This window comes from Schistocerca cancellata, chromosome 5, assembly GCF_023864275.1.
Source record: "Schistocerca cancellata isolate TAMUIC-IGC-003103 chromosome 5, iqSchCanc2.1, whole genome shotgun sequence".
Classification (NCBI taxonomy): domain Eukaryota; kingdom Metazoa; phylum Arthropoda; class Insecta; order Orthoptera; family Acrididae; genus Schistocerca; species Schistocerca cancellata.
The window spans coordinates 325841481-325864038 of NC_064630.1; the positions used below are offsets into that span (position 1 = coordinate 325841481).

General features: G+C 41.8%; 1 protein-coding gene across 1 annotated transcript in view; it reads left to right on the plus strand.

Annotated features, from left to right (window-relative positions):
• LOC126187573 (multifunctional methyltransferase subunit TRM112-like protein) overlaps positions 1 to 22558 on the plus strand; it is a 56560-nt gene that overhangs the window by 19645 nt on the left and 14357 nt on the right. Inside the window, exon 3 of the mRNA XM_049928739.1 lies at positions 9170 to 9262. Coding sequence (XP_049784696.1) covers positions 9170 to 9262 — 93 coding nt within the window. The remainder of the gene's footprint in view (positions 1 to 9169; positions 9263 to 22558) is intronic.

The following is a 22558-nucleotide window of genomic DNA, read 5'->3' on the forward strand; positions in this document are numbered from 1 at the left end:
CTATCTTGACTCGTAATGTTACACGCCCCCCCCCCCCCCCCCCCCCCCCATACATGTCTTGAAGAGGGTTCCAGACAGAACAGGCTTATTTTTTGTGTACTGTGACAGGAGAGGGTATTTGTTTCGGCGAATACACTCACTCTCAGATTCACTCAACAAGTCAGTACATACATTCTACAATATTTAAGTTGTGTTAATGGGCCTAGACAAAATGCCCTTAACTAAATTCCACATTTGTTTATAGGTTGTCTTAGAAACACTTGGCACTAATCACTTCACATTCACACCACATTTTTTTTCTTGGATGAAGCCCTCAGTTCTTCAAGATCACAGCCGGGTTTGACGATTGGCATCCTAGGTCAAGACCCTTATCAGGCCACTTGTTTAACCAGAGAGGATTTGGTCCTCTTCTTTTCCTCTTAATTCCACTTTTAAATCATCCATCCTTGCTGTTTGGTGAGAGGATAAATCGTATTTCAGCGTCGTCATTGTTGCTGATACCCAGACGGTATCTCACGGAAATCTTCAGTACTTTCTTTAATTTTCTTTGTAAGTTAGTATAAGTATGTATTTATCCATGAGTGCTTTTATTTAGTCCTCTCTGAGTGTAGTCTTGGTATCATTCAGTGTTTCTTGAATCCATATTTCGCTCATTATTGTTAATACTTCTTCAGGTCTACATGAGGGAACAAGCCTTTAATTGCATCAGTATCACAATCTGCCAGGAGATAGCTCCCTTCATGAGGTATTTTCATTATTTTGTATGGACCTGTACATAAATATTGCCATTTCTTATTCAGTCTTTTCCTGGTTGATGCTTTTGGGTGATTTCTCAATAAAATTTCTTCCCCTACATCATATGTGATTACTTTCTTCACATTTTTATCAAAACGGGTTTTTCTCAATTGTGCTTGATGCTTCAGGTTTTCGTAGACCTTCTTCACCATATCTTCTTTCTTGGTAATCTTTTGTTCTATCGCAGGTAATTTCTTCATCCATTCTGGCACAATACTTTCACCAAATACTATTTGGTTAGGTGAATAACCTGTCGATAAGTGTGGTAAGTCATTATACACTTTCTCAAATTAATAAATCCAATTGATCCATTTATAATGTTGTTTCGGTATGTACGTCTGTAAAAATCGGTTCAACTCTCGGAAGATTCTCTCAACCGGATTTCCACAAGGGTAAAATCTTGATGTAAATGTGCTGGATTCCTTGTTCTTTCATAGTGTCTCTCCATACTTTGCAGCGTTGTCTGTCAAGATCATTATAGGTTTGCCGAGCTCAGTTATGTAGTTGTTGATAAATTTGCGTAACATGGGTCGAACGTGGAGAATTTTCAATTGATATAATTTCACATATTTTGAAAAGAGATCATAGAAAGCCAAAACATATTTGAACCTTCCACGTGTCGTGGGACACGGCCCACAGACATCACATGACACCAACATTAAAGGTTGTTGTGGGATGATCGGATGTAATTCTATCTTCTGACAATAGTTTATGGGTTTTGCCTTCTGACATATTTTGCACTTCTTAAGAATATTTGTAGCTGGACGTCCTAAATTTGGATGATAGCAGTATTGTGCTATTTTGGCTGTACATTTAGCGGCACCAAAATGACCCCAATTTAAGTGAGTGTACCATACTAGTGATTCTAAATATTTCTTTGGAACACAAACTTTCCAAACATCTTCTTCATCCTTCCTCCGATACAATATTCCGGATTTTAATTGATACTGTTCTTGAGAGTGTCTTAGCGTTTTGCTTTCAACAGCATGTCTAAAAGCTTTCCACAACTTATCATCTTCTTGCAGTTGTGGAAGACTTCGACATAGCTGTGAAATCTGCCTCTCACAATATTGCCTTGATAAATTCATGACTTTAAAGTCAATAGTCCGTTCTTCACACTCGTCGTCATTCTTTCTTTTCGGTAGTCTTGAAAGAGCATCGGCTATGATGTTGTCTTTCCCTCTGATGTATTTGAGCGTAATATCATATTCTTGCAGTAGCAAGGCCCACCGGGTTAAACGTGAATGGAACATCCTTCCTTTTAAAATAAAAGATAAAGCTTTGTGGCCGCAGAATACAATGATCTTCTTTCCATATACAAAATAGCGAAACTTTCTAAGGGACCAGACCACGGCCAGTACTTCCAGTTCAGTAGTACAATACGCACGTTCACAGCTAGAGTGTGTTCTGCTGGCAAACCCAATTATTTTGATGGTACTGTCCATCTGGAAAAGCGTGGCACCCAATCCTGTTTCAGAAGCATCCACAGCAATATAAAAATCTTGATCAAGTCTCGGATGATGTAACAGTGGAGCATTAGTCAAAGCATTGCAGATGTTATCAAAATCTTGCGTGCATTCAGAATTCCACTCCCACATGACATTTTTTTCTTAACAGCCGTAACAAACAGTCTTGGCTTCCTAACTGATTGGGTAAAAATCATCTAAAATATGAAACTAAACCGATAAATGATTTTAATTCCGTTCTATTCTTTGGATAAGCACATCTGTTAATTGCATCCATCTTTTTAGGATTTGGTTTTATCCCTTCAGGAGTAATTATATGTCCAAGAAATTTCAATTGGTTATGAGCAAACTTGGATTTGCTCAAATTTACAGTAACTCCGTATTCCAAAAATTTCGCAAAAACTCTTCTTAATAAGTCCAAAAGTTCCTCCCAAGTTTCAGAAGCAATTAGCAAATCATCCAAATATAAAGTAACTTCATTCAAAAGGTCTCTGCCCAGTACGGTATCTAATGCCGATATGAAAACACCACTGCATATTTTCAACCCAAATGGCATGACGGTAAACCGGTAACTTCGGCCCAGAAAAATGAATGCAGTATATTTTCGAGATTCTTTAGATATTCTAGTTTGCCAATATGAACTGCGCATATCTAACGAAGTTAAGAAGCGGGCACCATAAAACTTTTGTACTAACTCTTCTAGGTTCTCCGGTCACATTTGTACAGGTATAATGATCTTATTGATCTCTCTGGCATCCAACACCAATCTGATGTCACCATTGGGTTTAATTACTGCCATGAGAGGGTTACAATATTCAGAATCTGAGGGCTCAATAATACCCCTTTCTAACATTTTATTGATTTCCTTTCTGACTACTTCTTTCTTTGTCCATGGGATAGAATAGGAAGTACGACAAAAGGGTTTATGTGCATACGTCTTTATATGGTATTCAAAGTCTTTTATTATACCCGGACGTTTACTAAAAATTGACTGATATGCTTCCAACAAGTAGTACAATTCGTCCCTTTGGATAACAGATAAATATTCTGATTCTAACACCTTTTCCTGCAATAACATTTTATCCAACATTTCTTCAGAACATTCAATAAGGCAGATATCATACACATTTTCATCATCAATACTGACATATTTTACCATTAGATTCATACACAATTGATTTGGAATTACTCTGCCCTTTCTCAGGGTGGCTGTCAAAACATTACCATTGGAATTAAATATACATTCACCTTTCTCTAAATTAATGATTGCACCAGTCTCACATAAAAAATCCAAACCCCAGATACATGGTACTGTCATTTTAGAAACAACCAGGAATGTACTTTCTATTTGAGCCCCCCATATTGTAACGTCGACACGTACCTGTTTCACAACTTTTTGCATTTTTGCGCTGAACGCGCCAGACACGGTACATCCTGTGATAGGAAAAGTGGGCATTTTTACCCCTCAGCTTACCTGTTTTAAACAGTCCAGCGTCATGATACTAATAGTCGCTTGAAGTCGGTCGTGTTCAGACCAGTCTCAATTAATATTTCAACATCACCATTATTTATACTTGTTGGAATTATTGCCTGTAAAATTTGTCCGCATTTATTAGAAACTTCAGGTTTTTCTTCAATTAATTCATTCCTTATATCCTGATCATTATTGTACCTTAATACTCCCAGTTCAAATTGATGCCTGCCTTCCTTCTCCTTTCCAGTCATCCTAGGAAGGCATTTGGTGACTGGTATTAGTTTAATCTATCTCGTTGAGTCATCGGTGGGGGTTCATGAACTTCCACAATCCGTACAGTATGATCAGAGTTATGGTATTCACCCTGTCGCATATTGGAGGCTCCTTTGCCCATTGGTATAACTCCTTGTGCTGGATGAGGACTTGGGGCATTTGTTCCATCCTGCCGATGAACATTATATTTTGAATTATCTTCCCAAGGTCGAATACAATTGGGTTCATCACTTGGGTACCTGTTACTCTTATTAATATCACTACTATGCACATTCGCGTCACCATATCAATGTTTACCTCTAGCACAGTAAGTATCTCTTCTATATTTATTATAATCATTGTTTTTATTGCAACCATAGGACGAAGATTGTCCACGCTCCTGTGATGCGTGTTTGACCTGGTTTTCGGTATTATTATTATCATACGTTAAATTATTATTATAATTATGTGTATTACTTTGAGTGTGAGTTGACATTTGGTTACTACTCATTTGTCTTGCGTCTTCCATAATCATATCAATAGAGTCAATCACCGACAAGAATTGTTCTACATCGTGGTCAGGAACATTTATTAACTTTTCATATATATTTATGGGCAACCTTCCCTTCAAAATTCTGATCACTTCCTTGTGAGAAATCGGATCACTCCAATAACGTGTCTTATTTATGTACTTTTGAAAATATTGCCTTAAAGTACTCCTTTTACTGTTAAAATACTCAGGTTGATAAACCTCTTTTCTTAATTTCTCTTGTTTACTCGACGACCAGTATTGAGCCAAAAAAAGTTGTTCAAACTCAGTGCAAGTATGGCAACTTTCACTTACTTCGGCGGCCCATAATGTGGCTTCTCCGGTAATTTTGGATACTATAAATTGAAGTCGGTCGTGTTCAGACCAGCTATGTGGAAATATTCTTTTGAAATTATTGATAAAGATTTTCGGATGCAGGTTGTTCTTTTCAGTGGAGAATGTTGGGAATTGTCTACTTTTAAAAATGCTGTTCTCCACCTTTAAAGAAGACAAATATCCTCACTGACCAAAAGAATCATCATTTTTACCAACCAAATCATCAACTTCCCAATGCAAATTTTCCTCACGTGTTCGGCTGTTTTTCAACCTATTCTCCGAACGTTCGTCCTCTGTCAACAAATTTTGTAATGACTTTCGTTCTAACTCCACCAATTTATGATTGGTTTCCTTTTGCCATTTAGGTAACTCATCAACTATTTTGTCTTTTATTTTCTGAATTTCGCTAGTGAAGAGCTTAATTAATTCACATTTCTACTTAGGTGCTCATTGATATTTTCATTTGGCTGGGATCCAGTAGTAGTCTTAACCTTATCTACAATTTCATTTCCTTTTATTCCTATCCATTCAGATAGATCTTCGTCAAGTCTTTTTAGTTTGATCTACTAAATACTTGTCAATCCCCTTACGAGCATCTGACTCAAACTCGACTATTTGTTTCGAAAGCTCTTCTATCTGTGCGCTAGCATTGAAACAGCTGCTTTTACACTTAACCATCCTATTGGACAGGCCATCATAACTCTTCGAAACTACCTCGTATTTCTTTTCTACGTTGTGAAGTTTTCCCATTAAATTATTATATTGCCTTTCTAAGGTGTTAGAAAACTCTACATCTAGTTCTCCGAATTTCGCATTTAATTGAGTCTCCCAGTCCGCCTTTAATTCTTTCTTAGTATTTTCCAGTTTATAATCAAAGGTGTTCAGTTTGCTTTCCAAAGAATTCATTTTAACTTCTAATGAACCAAATTTGGCCTCAAATTTTTCATTTAACTTTTGATTGTCCTCTTTCAATTGCTTATTATCTTTTTCTAGTGACCCAAGTCTTCCATTCATTACACCCATTTGAGTATTTATTGATACCAGCATATCAAACATTTTTTGATTAATATTTCCATTTTGAGGATCAACTTGCTGATCTACTTCCGAAACCTCAAGATCTTTATGTTCTCCCACGCTGCTTACCTTACTTATCATTGTATTTGAATCTCCTAACGGCTCTAAATCAATAATTGTAGTATTATTATCTGTACATGTCTCCTGTCCCACATTGAGCTCATGGGATGCATCATCCATATACTCTTCACTTTCCTTTCTCTCTTTCTACTCATTACTCTACTCAACAGCACATTTTCATGTATTCTTTTCGTTCGTTTTGACATGATTATTCACTACCAAGACATACACTTATTTTCACTATGTATTTATATATATTTATCTACCAAAATCACAAGTCTCAATTTCCTTTTTTTATAATTATACTGTTATTTTAATCGTACCTGGTAGTACCGCTCACTTTTAGCGATTATTGAAGAATACCTCTCTCGTTGGACAGATTCACTGGCTGCTGCAATATTTTCCAACTCTAGGGTTTGTGAATCCGGATGACACTCGACTCGATGCAGCAATCCTCCTTGATGGAGCCCCACGTTGGGCGCCACTTCTACCGTATCTTCCTTCGTCGTCGGCATTGTCGTTGTTACCGTGAGACACCGTTATACCAAGAGGAAAGGCGCGTCAATCTTAGAGCATGAGATATGATGACCATAAGCCATTGACAACACACAACAGTCACGGTAGCACTTGATTCCAGAATAGCTGCAGTAGTTAGTATCTATGAACAATCCCCTCTTGACCAGGTCCCCAAAAATTTAACTCATAACTAGATCCCTTCAAAGCAAATTGTCATAAAGATCGTCTATAAAGGCTTCGAACAAGGAATAGAAATGTTACAGTTTATGGAATAACAACAGATACGACCAGACTGTCTTGTCTCTTCTGTTTTATTTAACATAACTTCGTTCAGTTTCATTCCGCATTCACCACTCATTCACCGAAACCCTTTGATGAACAGTTTTGGTTGCTTGACGCCAACAGTTAATGATAATGATACATCTCTTCTTCTTTTTATAAATTGAAGCCCGCTGTCCGGGATATAATTAAAAAAAAGCCGGTCTCAATACTGTGTCCCTCGCGAGATGCGAATAGACTTATCCCGGAATTGACCACCCTGGAGGTGTACTCAATTTAATGACCACACTTCGCTATCCGCATTTTCGCATAACTAAATGTCCATTTGTTAGTCTGATTATACACCGTAGCTATTTAAAATTCGCCCCCTATATTTTTCATAACGCACAATTAGCACTTCTTTACTTTTTTTTTTCTGTTTACTCTTGGAAAAAAAACAAGACGCCGTATCATCGGCTTAGTCGATATAAAGCAAAACACCTTAATATGCCCAATTTTACCTCTTCTTATAAGATCGGCTACCTTACTCATTAATTTACTACATATCATTTCCAATAACACTAAACAGGTATTGCCATTATATTTTAATTGTATTCAAAAGCATGTTACTATTATTATGACCGACCAAATTGTAACAAATCGCGCGGCGTGCATTTTTAATAATAACTTTACGCTATTCAAGTTCTGTTACAGCTATCTTGACTCTTAATGTTACAGTACACCTATGCTGCAGCTTCTCCTGGACCTTTCACATGGCACTAAGGACTCAGTTAACCATGCGACTCACCACTGTCACTTCCTTTCGATTCTCGACATGTATTGGGGCCATGTAGTAGTTTACACCTATGGCTGATAGTCATGTCGACTTTGCCTATGTTCGTGGAGGATATATAGAAAAGTACTCCTGATGTCAGATGGTTGCAGTGTTTTCACTGTAGTGCTGGCGGCCATATCTTGTGCTCTTGAGCACATCTGCTCATGTCCAGGTGAGTCATTTCTCCTGTGTACTGACCCCTTGAGCAGCCTACAAGCTATCGACTAGTGCTACCCTTGTCACCCTTTAGTAGCGACCATCCAGGAGTCCATCTATGCCATGGAACAGTACAGTCGTTCAGTGGTGTTTGTCTGGACCCCAGGTCATGTCGGAATCACAGTTAACGAACTTGCTGACAGGCTGGCCAAACAGGCTACACGGAAACTGCTTACAGAGATCAGCTTTGCTGAAACTGCCCTACATTCAGTATTACGCCACAAGGTTTTGCGGCTTTGGTAGACGGAATGGCATAACCTAAGTATGCATGACAAGCTACTTGCCATTAAGGAAGCTAATGTGTGGAAGACCTCCGTGCGCGCCTCCCTCAGTGACTTTGTGGTTCTCTGTCAGCTCTGCATTGGCCATACGTGACTGACATGTGGTTAACTCCTCCGTCGTGAGGACCCACCTCAGTGTTGCTGTGGCTCACAAATGACAGTTGCCCATCTCTTGCTGGACTGCCCACTTTTAGCTGCTGTGTGGCGGACTTTTAACTTTCCCATCACCCTACCTTTGGTGTTGGGTGACAATACCTCAGCAACAGCTTAGTTTTACATTTTATTCATGAGAGTGAGTTTTATCATTTGCCCTAAGTTTTATCACATGTCCTTTGTCCTTGTGTGTCCTCCAACCTAGTGCTTTCAGGGTGGAGGTTTTAATGTGTTGCCAAGTGCCTGGCTATTCCTTTTTATCCTCGTGGTCAGCCAGCCATGGTAATCTGATTTCTTGTTTTAACCTTTTCTGCCTGTTTCTTGTGTCTTTGTGGTTTTCTTGTCCCCTTCTGCCCATTTAGGTGTTTGTTGCCCTTCAGTCGTTGTGGTTTTTCATTTCATTCTGTTTTGTGTTGTAAGTCTCATTGTCTTATTCTCACCCTTGTGCCATTGTTTCCTTTGAAACAAGGGACCAATGATCTTTACTTTAGTCCCTTCCCCCCTCTTTTAAACAAACTAACCAACCAACCGATGAAGTCTGTGACTGAAAGCATAATGTAACTTTTTCAATTGTGCCTGTCCTCAACTTAACATACCTTCTTTATGATAAGTAGCAATATTTACAGTTAAGACACACTTTGAATTCCACAGTTGTTTGTAGGAAACAGAACACTTGTAAATTATTTGGATAATGATGAACATTTTTACTGTGTCAGTAATACTAGTACTTAAGACTGACCAGAGGAACTGCTGCATTATATGTCCCTTTCTAGGCCTACAGGATGATCACCTTTCCATTCAAACATCAAACTAGTCTTGACATTACTTGGACTAAAGTTAATAATTTTTGAAATTTTGTTCGGGTTTCATCTAATTAATACAGTTTGGAGTATTTTGCAAGTGGCTATAATTTTCATTTTCCAGATTGGGCATGCAGGGGACTTACCACAGACTTTAATTGAGGATTTTGAAAATAATGAAGAATTTTTGAAAAAAGTACACCATGTCTTATTGGAGGTATGTATTGTAAAAGTTGTAGAATTTTTAAGCCAGTGATAAACGACAAGTCAGCAATTTAAAATAGTGCATAAAATAAATTATAAAGGTCAGTTGAAGTTTTCTGTACAAAAATGTGCTGAAGTTCGTTTTATTTATGCTACTTGTAAAATATTTAGTGTAGTAGTGTTACTAGTTTGCAATTGTTTCTTAGATTACAATGGTTTTTAGTGATGAAGAATTAACTAGCAATACACTGATTCATGGAGAAAGGGGAAAGAACAGCAAAGCACACAACTATTATTCTGAATCCAAATAACTGATAATTTTTTTCTATAAAATAATTTGGTTCCTGTTTAATCAGTTGTTAATGAGGTAATGGTCACACACGTTTTGCTATGTTAAGAGGTTGTAGTGACTACTCATCAAAGAGAAGATACACTGGTGTCCAGAATTAAAGCAACAAACTGCTGTTTCCCCATCCTGTGTCCAATTCACAATATAGTCATACAAAGTGTGAGGATAAGCCGTTACAATCATGTTCTGCATGGAAGATGGCATTCCAATCAATGGACAACCACGCCAGCAATGACTTCAGGGCACCTATCAACCGGGGTAGTGTTTGTAGGGTAGTCCCACATCCACAATCTGCTGTGTACGCAGCCACAGACAGTGCAGTAGGGCACAGAGGAGATGCCTACAGACTCTCTGCTGGAGGGCCATTGGAAGATTATAGAGACTGAAACTGTATCCCGGAGACTAAGACAGGGCCGAACACGTGTGACATCAGAAAGAGTGGACTGTTATTTGGCTGCGAGGGCACGACGGTACTGCCTTAGTACTCCACTGCAACTGGCATTTGACCTCACAGCATCCCCTGGACATGTACTGAGGCGAAAGGTGTACAGAAGGTTCCTGCATAGTGGCCTTTATTGTTGGAGACATGTTGTCTGTTTACTCTGGCATGTCTTCACTGAAGGGAACATCTAGAATGGAGCAGTCTACAAGCTATCTGGATGGTCGAACTTTGGGCCAATGTTCTTTTCACAGATGAGTCCCGATTTGGTTTGGAGTGTGATCGTTGATGGATTTGCATCTGGATGGCACATGGAACATGATTTTGGGACCCAGATATTGTGGAAAGAGACTGATATTGAGGAGGATCCCTGATGGTGTGACCAGGGATTATGTTGACCAATCGAACACCTCTTCATGAAATTGTATGGGTAAATTGGCAAGATTTAACTGCTGTCAGGTACCGTGAGGAGGTTTTGGGATTTCATGTACAGTTGTTGCAGGGTGCTGTGGGCCCGAACTTTGTATCGATGGACCGTAATGCTCGACTTCATAGAGCACAGGTGATTGATGCTTTTTTGTAAGTGGAAGATATTGCATGCAAGGTGTGGCCTGCTCGCTTTCCCAATTTGAATCTCATAGAGCATGTCTGAGATGCATTTGGGAGACAGGTTGAATCTTGTCAGCATCCACCAACCACTCTCCAAGACTTTCTGGATGTTCGTACAAAGACACAGTGTCCAGCATGTTAAAAACCAGTTATCATAATCACAAAATTAAGCAAGGTAATTGCCATAACAATAAAAATGAAGATGTACCTTCTGATGTATGGTTAAAATGCCAAAACAGAGTAAAGTGAGTCGCACTTCACCTGTGATTGCTGACTTTCTTCCGAATAAGTAATTGAATTGTTCAGTAAATGTTTAGCTCCTTGTCCTAGTTTGACATTCATTGGTTTCATCATTTCACAAGCATATCATGTTTCTGCCTAACCTGGATGATGGGTTATGCTAAATATCAGTCTGTCATAACAATTTTCTTTTGAAAGGGTAGTAAAGAATATTGAAGCTGTGGTTGAGAAAATGTAAAGAAATCATGAATAACATTAAATGATTTAATGTTGATGCTCAAACTACATAATTTTTTCCTCATGTTGGTTGCCTAAAACTGACCTATCGATGCCTACGCAAAACTGATCTTGCCAACCTGTGTGCCACCGAGTGAGGTGGCACAGTGGTTAACACACTGGACTTGTATTGGTTCAAACCCGCACCCAGCCATCCTGTTTCCGTGATTTTCCTAAATCGCTTCAGGGAAATGTTGGGATGGTTTCTTTAAAAGGGTGTGGCCGATTTCCTTCCCCATCCTTTTTTAATGAAAGCTTCTGCTCCATGTCCAATGTCCTCAGTCCACCCTGTGTGCTGTAGAGAAAACAACATCCTTGCTGGTACTGTCTTTATTCTAGATTTCAGCCCAATAAAAGACTCCTCTATATCAATGACACTCACCGGAGACCTGTAGCCATCGACAGCTGTTTTCATTTTTGTGTTTATTCTTTAGTGGGAAAAAATGAGCTGTTAAGAAGTTATCAGAAACTCCCTAAAGAATACTACTCAAGACGTTGAAGTTCCCTGAAAATGCATTAAGACAAGAGTATCTCATTGGCTGGAGTATCTCCTCAGATGAATCATAATTCCTTTCACCCCAATTAGTCATGTTAAAACTATTACACCATACCCAATATTACATTATGTAGTCATTTGCTGCAGTTCTGCTGTTATATAGTTTCACATGCAGAATGGGAGTTGTCTACATAAATGACAAGAAACTCGAAGGCATCATCTGGGCATGAAATTGGCTTTTTTAAACCATGTGAAGCCATTTCCAAATGACAGAGCACAAATTAAATATTAATTCTGCTCTCATTCAGTATTGGTTGCTAAAATGAAATAGCACATTTTTGTAGAAAAAATAAAATTCTCTTTTGATACTTGTTAAGTACAGAGAGAAATCAGTGGTGAGGTCAGTGCTTACATTCAAGAGATGCATTACAAATGATAAAAATCTGCATCTTCATGTGCAAAAATAAAGAACAGTAGATCTTACTTTGGGAAATATGGGTTTCTTTTTCACAGAATACCCTTTGTGGTGTTGGAGGCTGGAACAGACCTGTGATAACTCTTGCCTAGTGTAAAAGACAACTAGAAGGCATCTTATACCTATTCAAGTGTTCACGTTGATTACACGGCGTTCATCAGGGTGACTGTCAGTTTTAGCTTACATCACAGCCTCTCCCTTGACATGTTTGGCTTGATTAGTTATGGTCATCTTCTGGTGTTTGACCTCAACTTCTCTAAATTCTGCAGAAGAGCAAGTGCCTCAGAAAAGGAGGCGTTATGTGGTGCATAATCTATTCAGTGTGAACTGTGATCCCCAGCACTTGCTATTTAATTGGATTTACATTTGCACCTGAAATAGTGTGGTAGCCAGTTTATCATGAGTGACTCTTCATGTACACTTATGTTTGTAGCCACCAGACAATGTGTGAATTATACTGTTGAGTTCCCCATGTATGGCAAGGATTAGTTGCGTGTCCGATTCAGGACTCCAGGTGATGGCTACTGTGCCATGTAGCCTTTGCTGTGCCAGAATGGTGCCATTGAGGAGAGCCTTCAGTATAGCATCAGGATGGACAATTTGTAATAAAACATCTGTGCAAATGTGGCCATCTCAGCAGTTAAAAATCAGGATTTCAAGAGAGAGATTTAAAGTTCCATGACATTCCACCTTTGGCCACCCCATGAGTTGAGGATCAGGCAAGGAGACATGGAAACACGGATCAGTTAATTCTTGGTGTGCTCCAGAATCTTTTGGGAAAAGAAAGGAGCCATTGTTTTTCTGGAAATATTGAGGACATATTTGGAAAAGCCACTACAGTAGAGAAAATGGGAAATGGATCTCTCTTGATCAAAGCTTTGATTGCTAACCAATCACAGGCACATCTGGCCAGTGACAAGCTTGAGGATAAAGCAGTTACCATCTCTCCTCCTTCCATTGAGATCTATCAATACAAACAGATGAACTACATGCTAACCTAGAGTAGTGTGGAGTAAAACTCTTCCTCAAAATTCAGAGAGGCTCTAAGCATAATAAGTTGGCCACTTGAGCTTTTGCCCCCTGCAGGTCTGGGGTTAGAATAGGCCTGAGGCATCCCTGCCTGTCGTAAGAGGCAACTAAAAGGAGTGACACACGTTTCAGCCTTTATGATGGTCCCCTGAAGGGTTTGACCTCCATTTTTCAAAATTTTCCCAATGAGCGAGCCAATTAGGAAAGGGCGCCTTACATGGTGCATCGTGTCCATCATGTGCTGAGACCTGTCGCATCATTCGTCAACGTGGATCTGCACTTCTGCTCATTCTCCAACTGTTGGGTGCGTATTTTACCATCAACTGTGCAGTATCATTTTCTACGTTGACGATGACAGTGGACTTCTTTGCTTAGTTGCACCTGATATCCAGCATGGTGACCAGTCCATTGTGGTGGGGCTGTCATGTACCGTGTTGGTTGTAGCCCCCTGACAACGTAGGGATCGCTCAGCTGATGCCTGTGCCGTTAACTCGCAACGTATGCCAAGGGGTAGATGCCCATCCCCCTGGGGCATTGGGACTCCCGGCAATAGCCATCCTGCCAGGTGGCCTTTGCTGCGGTTGGGTAGCACCCGTGGGGAGGGACCCTGGTCAGAGTGGGTGGCATCAGGGCGGATGACACGCGATGAAGTGTAGTACATCTTCTCTTGTTGGTGTTCAAACACCAGCAGTCTCTAAGTGTTCACAGGCTCAATTCATGCACAGAAGTACGACCCCAAATCGTTCCCCTCACTGGCCACACAATATGAGGAACGTCAGGCTAAGGATGACAGTGGCTCTTAGTCGCCCCAGTTCCTTGTATGTTCAAGAGCTGATGTGGAATCTTTCATGATGATGAAGCCTCATTTTTTTTGTTTAACATTTAGATGACAAGTTTGGGGAGGTGGAGAGGTTGTCCAAAATGAGATCTGGGTCGGTCTTGATCAGAACAGCATCCTCTGCCCAGTCACGGGCTTTACTCGCTTGTGACAAGCTGGGGAATGTTTCTGTAACCATCACACCCCATAAGAGTTTAAATATGGTCCAGGGTATCATATTTCACAGGGATCTTCTTTTGCAGTCCGACAATGAGCTGCACGCCAGTTTAGAATGGTGAGGTGTACATTTCATTCGGCATGTCCACCGGGGTCCAAGGTATAATCAGGTTGCCACCAGTGCCTTCATCTTGGCCTTCGAGGGTGGTACATTACCCGACAAGGTCAAGGTGATGGTCTACTGCCTTGATGTAAAACCCTGTATCCCTCCCTCAATGTGGTGCTTTAAATGTTGGAAGCTTGGTCCTATGTCTTCCCACTGTACTTACAGTGTCACATGTTGAGATTGTGGATGCCCATCACATCCCAATCCTCCATGCCCATCACATCCCAATCCTCCATGTGTCCCGCCTCCCATCTGTGTCACCTGTGGAGAGCACCATTTGCCTTGCTCTCCAGATTGCACGGTTCTCCAGAAAGAAAGGAAAATCATGTACTACAAGACCCTGGACTGACTGACCTACACAGAGGCTAAGAGGAAATTTGAACACCTACATCCTAGAAAATACAAAAATGCAGTAAGTGAAGCAGGCAGAAAGGAATACAAACGTCTCAAAAAATGAGATCGACAGGAAGTGCAAAATGGCTAAGCAGCGATGGCTAGAGGACAAATGTAAGGATGTAGAGGCTTATCTCACGAGGTGTAAAACAGATACTGCCTGCAGGAAAATTAAAGAGACCTTTGGAGAAAAGAGAACCACTTGTATGAATATTAAGAGCTCAGAGGGAAACCCAGTTCTAAGCAAAGAAGGGAAAGCAGAAAGGTGGAAGGAGTATATAGAGGGTCTATACAGGGGCGATGTTCTTGAGGACAATATTATGCAAATGGAATAGGAGGTAGATGAAGATAAAATGGGAGATACGATACTGCGTGAAGAGTTTGACACAGCACTGAAAGACCTGAGTCGAAACAAGGCCCCGGGAGTAGAAAACATTCCATTAGAACTACTGACTGCCTTGGGAGAGCCAGTCCTGGCAAAACTCTACCATCTGCTGAGCAAGATGTATGAGACAGGTGAAATTCCCTCAGACTTCAAGAAGAATATAATAATTCCAATCCCAAAGAAAGCAGGTGTTGAAAGATGTGAAAATTACCAAACTATCAGTTTAATAAGTCACAGCTGCAAAATACTAACACGAATTCTTTACAGACGAATGGAAACCTAGTAGAAGCCGACCTCGGGGAAGATCAGTTTGGATTCCGTAGAAATATAGGAACACGTGAGGCAATACTGACCTTCCGACTTATCTTGGAAGAAAGATTAAGGAAAGGCAAACCTAGGTTTCTAGCATTTGTAGATTTAGAGAAATCTTTTGACAATGTTGACTGGAATACTCTCTTTCAAATTCTGAAGGTGGCAGGGGTAAAATACAGGGAGCGTAAGGCTATTTACAATTTGTACAGAAAGCAGATGGCAGTTACATGAGTCGACAGACATGAAAGGGAAGCAGTGGTGGGGAAGGGAGTGAGACAGGGTTGTAGCCTCTCCCCGATGCTATTCAATCTGTATATTGAGCAAGCAGTAAAGGAAACAAAAGAAAAGTTCGGAGTAGGTATTAAAATCCATGGAGAAGAAATAAAAACTTTGAGGTTCGCCGAAGACATTGTAATTCTGTCAGAGACAGCAAAGGACTTGGAAGAGCAGATGAACGTAATGGACAGTGTAATGAAAGGAGGGTATAAGATGAACATCAACAAAAACAAAACCAGGATAATGGAATGTAGTGTAATTAACTTGGGTGATGCTGAGGAATTAGATTAGGAAATGAGACACTTAAAGTAGTAAAGGAGTTTTGCTGATGATGGTCGAAGTAGAGAGGCAATGGCAAGGAAAGGGTTTCTGAAGAAGAGAAATTTGTTAACATCGAGTATAGATTTAAGTGTCAGGAAGTCGCTTCTGAAAGTATTTGTATGGAGTGTAGCCATGTGTGGAAGTGAAACGTGGACGATAACTAGTTTGGACAAGAAGAGAATAGAAGCTTTCGAAATGTGGTGCTACAGAAGAATGCTGAAGATTAGATGGGTAGATCACATAACTAATGAGGAGGTATTGAACAGAATTGGGGAGAACTGGAGTTTGTGGCACAACTTGACCAGAAGAAGGGATCGGTTGGTAGGACATGTTCTGAGGCATCAAGGGATCACCAATTTAGTACTGGAGGGCAGCGTGGAGGGTAAAAATCGTAGAGGGAGACCAAGAGATGAATACACTAAGCAGATTCAGAAGGATGTAGGTTGCAGTAGGTACTGGGAGATGAAGAAGCTTGCACAGAATAGAGTAGCATGGAGAGACGCATCAAACCAGTCTGAGGACTGAAGACAACAACAACAACAACAACTTCCTGTATGCATAACATCGTCTTACGCTGCTGCTACAACAGTTCTAGCCCCATCAGCTCCTCCAACTGCAGTCACCTCTCTGAGCTGGAAGACTATACCTGCCCCCTTGATGATGGAAGTCACTTCCCTCCCTGTAGCTCCTGCACCACCTACTTCAGGACCAACACTCTCACAAACATCAGGGATCTCCGTCCCCACTTCTAAGCCAGAGAAGTGTACAACTTCTTCGGCTGCTCTCGCTAGGAAGGGGGTCCCTTGGGTCACTCCCTTCCCTTGTTTCTGCTAGTGGAAAAGATGACACCCGCCAGTGGCTGAAGAGCCCAAAAGCAGCTGGTCGCAGGGCTTCACGCTCATCCTCGGTCCCAGAGACCAAATCAGTGAAGTCCTCCCAGCCAGGGAAACCCAAGGAACAGCGAGAGAAATTGAAAAAGAAGGTCCCCAAGACAAAGGGAATTGTGGTGGCACCCACACCACTGCTACCTCCAAGCTCTGTGTCTGTGGATGAGATGGAGATTCTGGTGTCCGCTGAGGACCTAGATCTCTCCAAACCCTCAAAGTGGATATAGACTGCTCAGGCAAAACGTTGGTGGCAGAAGGTGACCCTGAGGCATAAACTGCCTCATTGAATGTTCCATGCCTTCCCAGTCTAATGATGACATCATCCTCCAGTGGGATTGAGGCAGTTTTTTCCACTGCCTAGCTAAGCTCCGGCAACTGTTAAGCTTTACACCTGCTTCCTGTATTGCCCTCCAGGAAACCTGGTTCCCAGCAATGCGAACCCGTGCCCTCTGCGGCTATAAGGAATACTACAGAAACTATAGTGACTATAATCGAGTGTCAGGTGGAGTTTGTGTTTATGTCTTAAACACAGTCTGTAGTGAAACTGTGCCCCTTCAAATCCCTCTTGAAGCCATGGCTGTCAGAATAAGGATGACGCAGGAAATAATTGTCTGCAATGTATATCTTCCTCCAGATGGTGTAGTATCCTTGAATGTATTAGCTGCACTGATTGATCAACTCCCTAAGCCTTTCCTACTTTTGGGAGATTTTAATGCCCATAACCCCTTGTGGGGTGGCACTGTGCTTACTAGCCGAGGCACAGATTTCAAAACTTTACTGTCTCAGTTCAACCTCTGCCTCTTAAATACGGGGGTCTCCACACATTTCAGTATGGCTTGAGGTAGTTATGCGGCCATTGATTTGCAGCCCAGGACTTCTCCCATTTATTAACTGGAGACCACTCTTTAGGGTGCCTTCGGTTAAAGACAGACCCTTGATTGTCGCCGGAAGTTGCTGAAGCAATTAAGGAGCCTCGGTGATCTCTACAGCGGCATAAACTGCATCCTTCCCTGGAGCACCTCATAACCTTTAAACAGCTCTGTACTCACATTCGCCAACTTATCAAGTGATGGAAGCAGGAATGCTGGTAGAGATATGTCTCGACCATTGGGTGCCATATGTCACCTTCCCAAGTCTGGGCAAAGATCAAACGTGTTTTCGGGTACCAGACCCCAACAGGTGTTCCCGGTGTTAACATAACCTACCAACACAAATGTGATAGCTGAGCAGTATGCTCGAGCCTCTGCATCGGAGAATTATCCCCCAGCCTTTCGCACCCTCAAATGGTGGATGGAAAGGAAAATCCTCTCATTCGCTACACACCACAGTGAACCTCATAACCCCCATTTACAGAGTGGGAGCTCCTCAGTTAATTTGCACATTGCCCCAACACAGCTCTTGGGCCAGATTGGATCCACAGTCAGATGATTAAACATCTCTCATCTGACTACAAACATCTCCTCGTCACCTTCAACCAGATCTTGTGTGATGGCCTCTTTCTATCGCAGTGATGGGAGAGCACCATCATTCCGGTGCTCAAACCTGGTAAAAATCCGCTTTTTGTGGAGAGCTATTGGCTCATCAGCCTCACTAACGTTCTTTGTAAGCTGCGGGAATGTATGGCATGTCTGCGGTTGGGTTGGGTCCTAGAGTCATGTGGCCTACTAGCTCCATGTTAGGGTGGCTTCCGCCAGGGTCACTCTGCCACTGATAATCTTGTGTCCCTCGAGTCTGCCATCCGAACAGCCTTTTCCAGATGCCAACACTTGGTTACCGTATTTTTTTATTTACGAAAAGTTTGAGATGACGTAGTGACATCATATCCTTGCCACATCATATGAGTGTGGTCTCCGAGGCTCACTCCTGATTTTTATCCTGAATTTCCTGTCACTTCGTGCTTTCTGTGTCCATGTTGGTATTGAGTGTATCTCTCTTTTCAGTGGCCATTAATGGTTTAGCAGTGGCTGTAGGGCCATCCGTCTCACCTTCTCTGTATGCAGATGTATTCTGCATTTTGTGCTGCTCCGCCGGTACTGGTGTTGTTGAGCGGCACCTACAGGGAGCCATCCACAAGGCACAGTCATGGGCTCTAGCCCATGGTTTCCAGTTTTCAGCCGCAGAGTCATGTTTTATGCACTTCTGTTGGCATCATACTGTTCATCCAGATCCAGAACTTTACCTTAATGACGATCCACTCTCTGTAGTGGAGACATATCGATTCTTAGGGCTGGTTTTCGATGCCCGATTGACTAGGCTTCCTCACCTTCGTTAGCTTAAGCGGAAGTGGTGGGAGCACCTCAATACCCTCCGCTGCCTGAGCAACACCAGTTGGGGTGCAGATCACTCTAAGCTGCTGCAGCTCTACAGAGCCCTTGTTAAATCCCACCTTGACTATGGGAGTGTGGTGTATGGTTCGGCGCAGCTCTCAGCATTGCGTTTACTTGACCTAGTGCACCACTGTGGTGTTCGCCTAGCGACAGGATCTTTCGGGACGAGTCCAGTTACTAGCATCCTTGTGGAAGCCGAAGTGCCTCCATTGCAGGTTAGGCATGTACATCTGCTGGCCAGTTACATAGCACACATTCATAGTTCTCCTGCACATCCAAATCACCATCTCCTTTTCCCACCCACGGCCGTTCATCTCCCACTTTCGCAGCCCATGTCAGGGCTTCCAATTGCAGTTCATGTCCGATCCCTTCTTTCTGAACTGGAGTCTTTGGGTTTACCACCTATACTTGAGGTCCATTCATGTACACCTCCATGGTGTACACCAAGGCCACAGCTTCGCATGTACCTTTCACATGGCCCTAAGAACTCAGTTAACCCTGTGGATCTCCGCTGCCACTTCCTCTCGATTCTTCAAGTACCGAGGCCACGAAGTGGTTTAAATCGACAACTCGATGGCCAATGCTTACATCGGCTTCGTGTATGTCCATGGAGGACACGTTGAACAGCATTGCTTGCCCGATGGCTGCAGTGTTTTCACCGCCGAGCTGGTGGCTATATGTCAAGCTCTTGAGCACATCCGTTCATGCCCCGAGTTTTGTTGTGTGTACTGACTCCTTGAGAAGTCTACAAGCTATCAACCAGTGCTACCCTCGTCATCCTTTGGTGCCACCCATCTAGGAGTCCATCTATGCCCTGGACCGGTCCCGTCGTTCAATGTTGTTTTTGTGGACCCAAGCAATGAACTTTGCCGGCAGGCAAACCAAACAGGCTGAGTGGACATCGCTTCTGGAAATGGGCATCTCTGAACCTGACCTGCGTTCTGACTTACGCCGCAGGTTTTTTTGTTTTCGGGAGACAGAATGGCATAACAGTACGCACAGCAAACTGCATATCATAAAGGAGACTATGAATGTGTGGAAGTCTTCCATGCGGGCCTCTCACAGGGAATCAGTTGTCCTCTGCTAGCTCCGCATTGGCCATGCTCGGGCAACAAACTGTTACCTCTTGCACCGTGAGAACCCGCCTCAGTGTCGGTGCTGTGCCCAGTTGACAGTGGTCCATATTCCGGTGCACTGTCCCAGTTTCACTGCCCAGCGACGTAATCTTGGGTTTACCAGACTCATTGCTGCTCATTTTATTTGACCACGCCTTATTGGCTGATTTAGTTTCAGAGAGTGGGTTTTATCATTTGATCTAAGTTTTAGCACATGTCCTTTGTCCCTCTGTGTCCTCCACCCTAGTTCTTTTAGGGTGGATGTTTTAATGTGTTGCAGAATGGCTGACTTTTCCTTTTTATTCTTGTGGTCGGCCAGCCCCTGTAATCTGCTCTCTTGTTTTATTCTCTTCTGTTTCTAGTGTCTGTTTTCTTGTCCTCTTTAGTTTCTTTTAGTGTCCCTTGCCTTTCCTTCATTTGTGGTTTTTCCTTTCTTTTCGTTTGGTGTTACATGTCTAGTCCGTTTTATTGTAACACTTGTGGCATTGTTTTATTATGAACAAGGGACCAATGACCTCGTAGTTTGGTCCCTTCCTCCCTCTTTTAAACCAACCAAACAACTTGAGCTTTCATCTGTGCCTTCAATGGAAATGTTGTACCTGAGAAAGTTAAGATCATGGGTTATGGTTTATATGCATAAACTGCCCAGAACAACACAGAAACACCCTCCCCCTCCCTACTTCCTCATTCGCTAACACGTTTAGTTTCGAAGAGGAAGAAGACAATACAGGTATTAACACACTTTACTGGCTGTCATACCAAGATGCAAAGAAAAAGTTTGAACAACTTCACACAATCAGCATGACATTGAGCTTCACAAACATTGACAAAAACCACTCCTAGCACAGTGACAGCATGGTCTCAAACAGCAGCTCATGGACGTAGCCACATGCTAAAGCATGATTCTCAATTGAGTTAAAGGACACCACCACCCTCAGACCCACGGCACCAGTGGTAAGTACTCCGATGACACGGCCAGAGATGCCTCTTTCTCTCCTGGTATCACCAGGAAAGAGGACATCTGCCAATGTGCCCCATCTCAGGGTGAAATGGACAAACAATCTGCCACTAACCATTAGCAGAAAGAGCCAAGGGTTGCCTTAGAAAATAATGTGTTTCCTGGCCCAGAAGTCAAGATATGAGAATTCATGCAGAAACTGAAACCTCACGGAGACGAAAAGGAAAAATCAAAATTGAATCAAGACTCTGCTATTCTGGCCAGTATGGTCCAGAAACTCCTGGAAAATCAAAACTACTTACCCTTGCATGCATAAGGTCTTAAATCATACTGTCATGGCTAAAGAATTTCGTTAATGTATGAAGTGGCTTGGTTATGAGCAAAGGAGAGAAAGTTTTATTAATAGTGAATTATTAATGAAAACCACCATAGACATATTGTTATAGATTTATTGTTTTACAACCAGTTTCATTCACTGAACATCTTCAGGTTGCCAGTTCATCTTGGCTGTTGAACTGCAAGAGCTGTTTGTTTCGCCTGCTCAGGCAGTTAAACGGCCAAAACTAAAATGGGCAACCTGAAGATGTCAAATGAATGAAACTAATCTAAACACAATAAAAGTATAATGATATGAGGGCTGTTCCAAATAGTTTTAGTAACTCTTACACCAGAAGTCTAACAAGAATGGGATTATTTCAGTTTGAAAGAACATTGTTTTTCAATCATGTGACAGTTCCCCCACAATGGATTTCAAACCATATGTGAATGGCAAGTGGAGAAGCAGGCAGTGCTGAGTCAGACACGGTGCATCATGGATCTGTTATGCCACAGGTTTTGTACAATGATCACAAAGTTAACTGCAGAAGAATGCCACTCTTCTATGGTATGTGTTTTTGATGCTCAGTCTTCCCCTTCTGGGACGATTGTTGGAACTTGGTTTCATGAATTTTCAAGGGGGTCACCAGTCTCTTGAAGATGAACCTTGTTCCGGTCACATAACAATGGCATTGACCTCCAAAAAAACTTTAATGCTGTGAGGAAAATGATGTAAAGTGATGATCCACATCTTGCATTTCGTGACACTGAAGGAATCCTAAATACTGGATTGACTGTGGTGCAAACCATCATTTAGGCCTAAACAAGAGAAGGGCCCATTGAGCCATATTCCCTGACAGAAGCCCAAAACACCCAAGAATGGATTGGTGTTTTATGCTTAAAAGAATTCGACAAAGGGCAGTCTAAATACTCTCAATATTGTAACA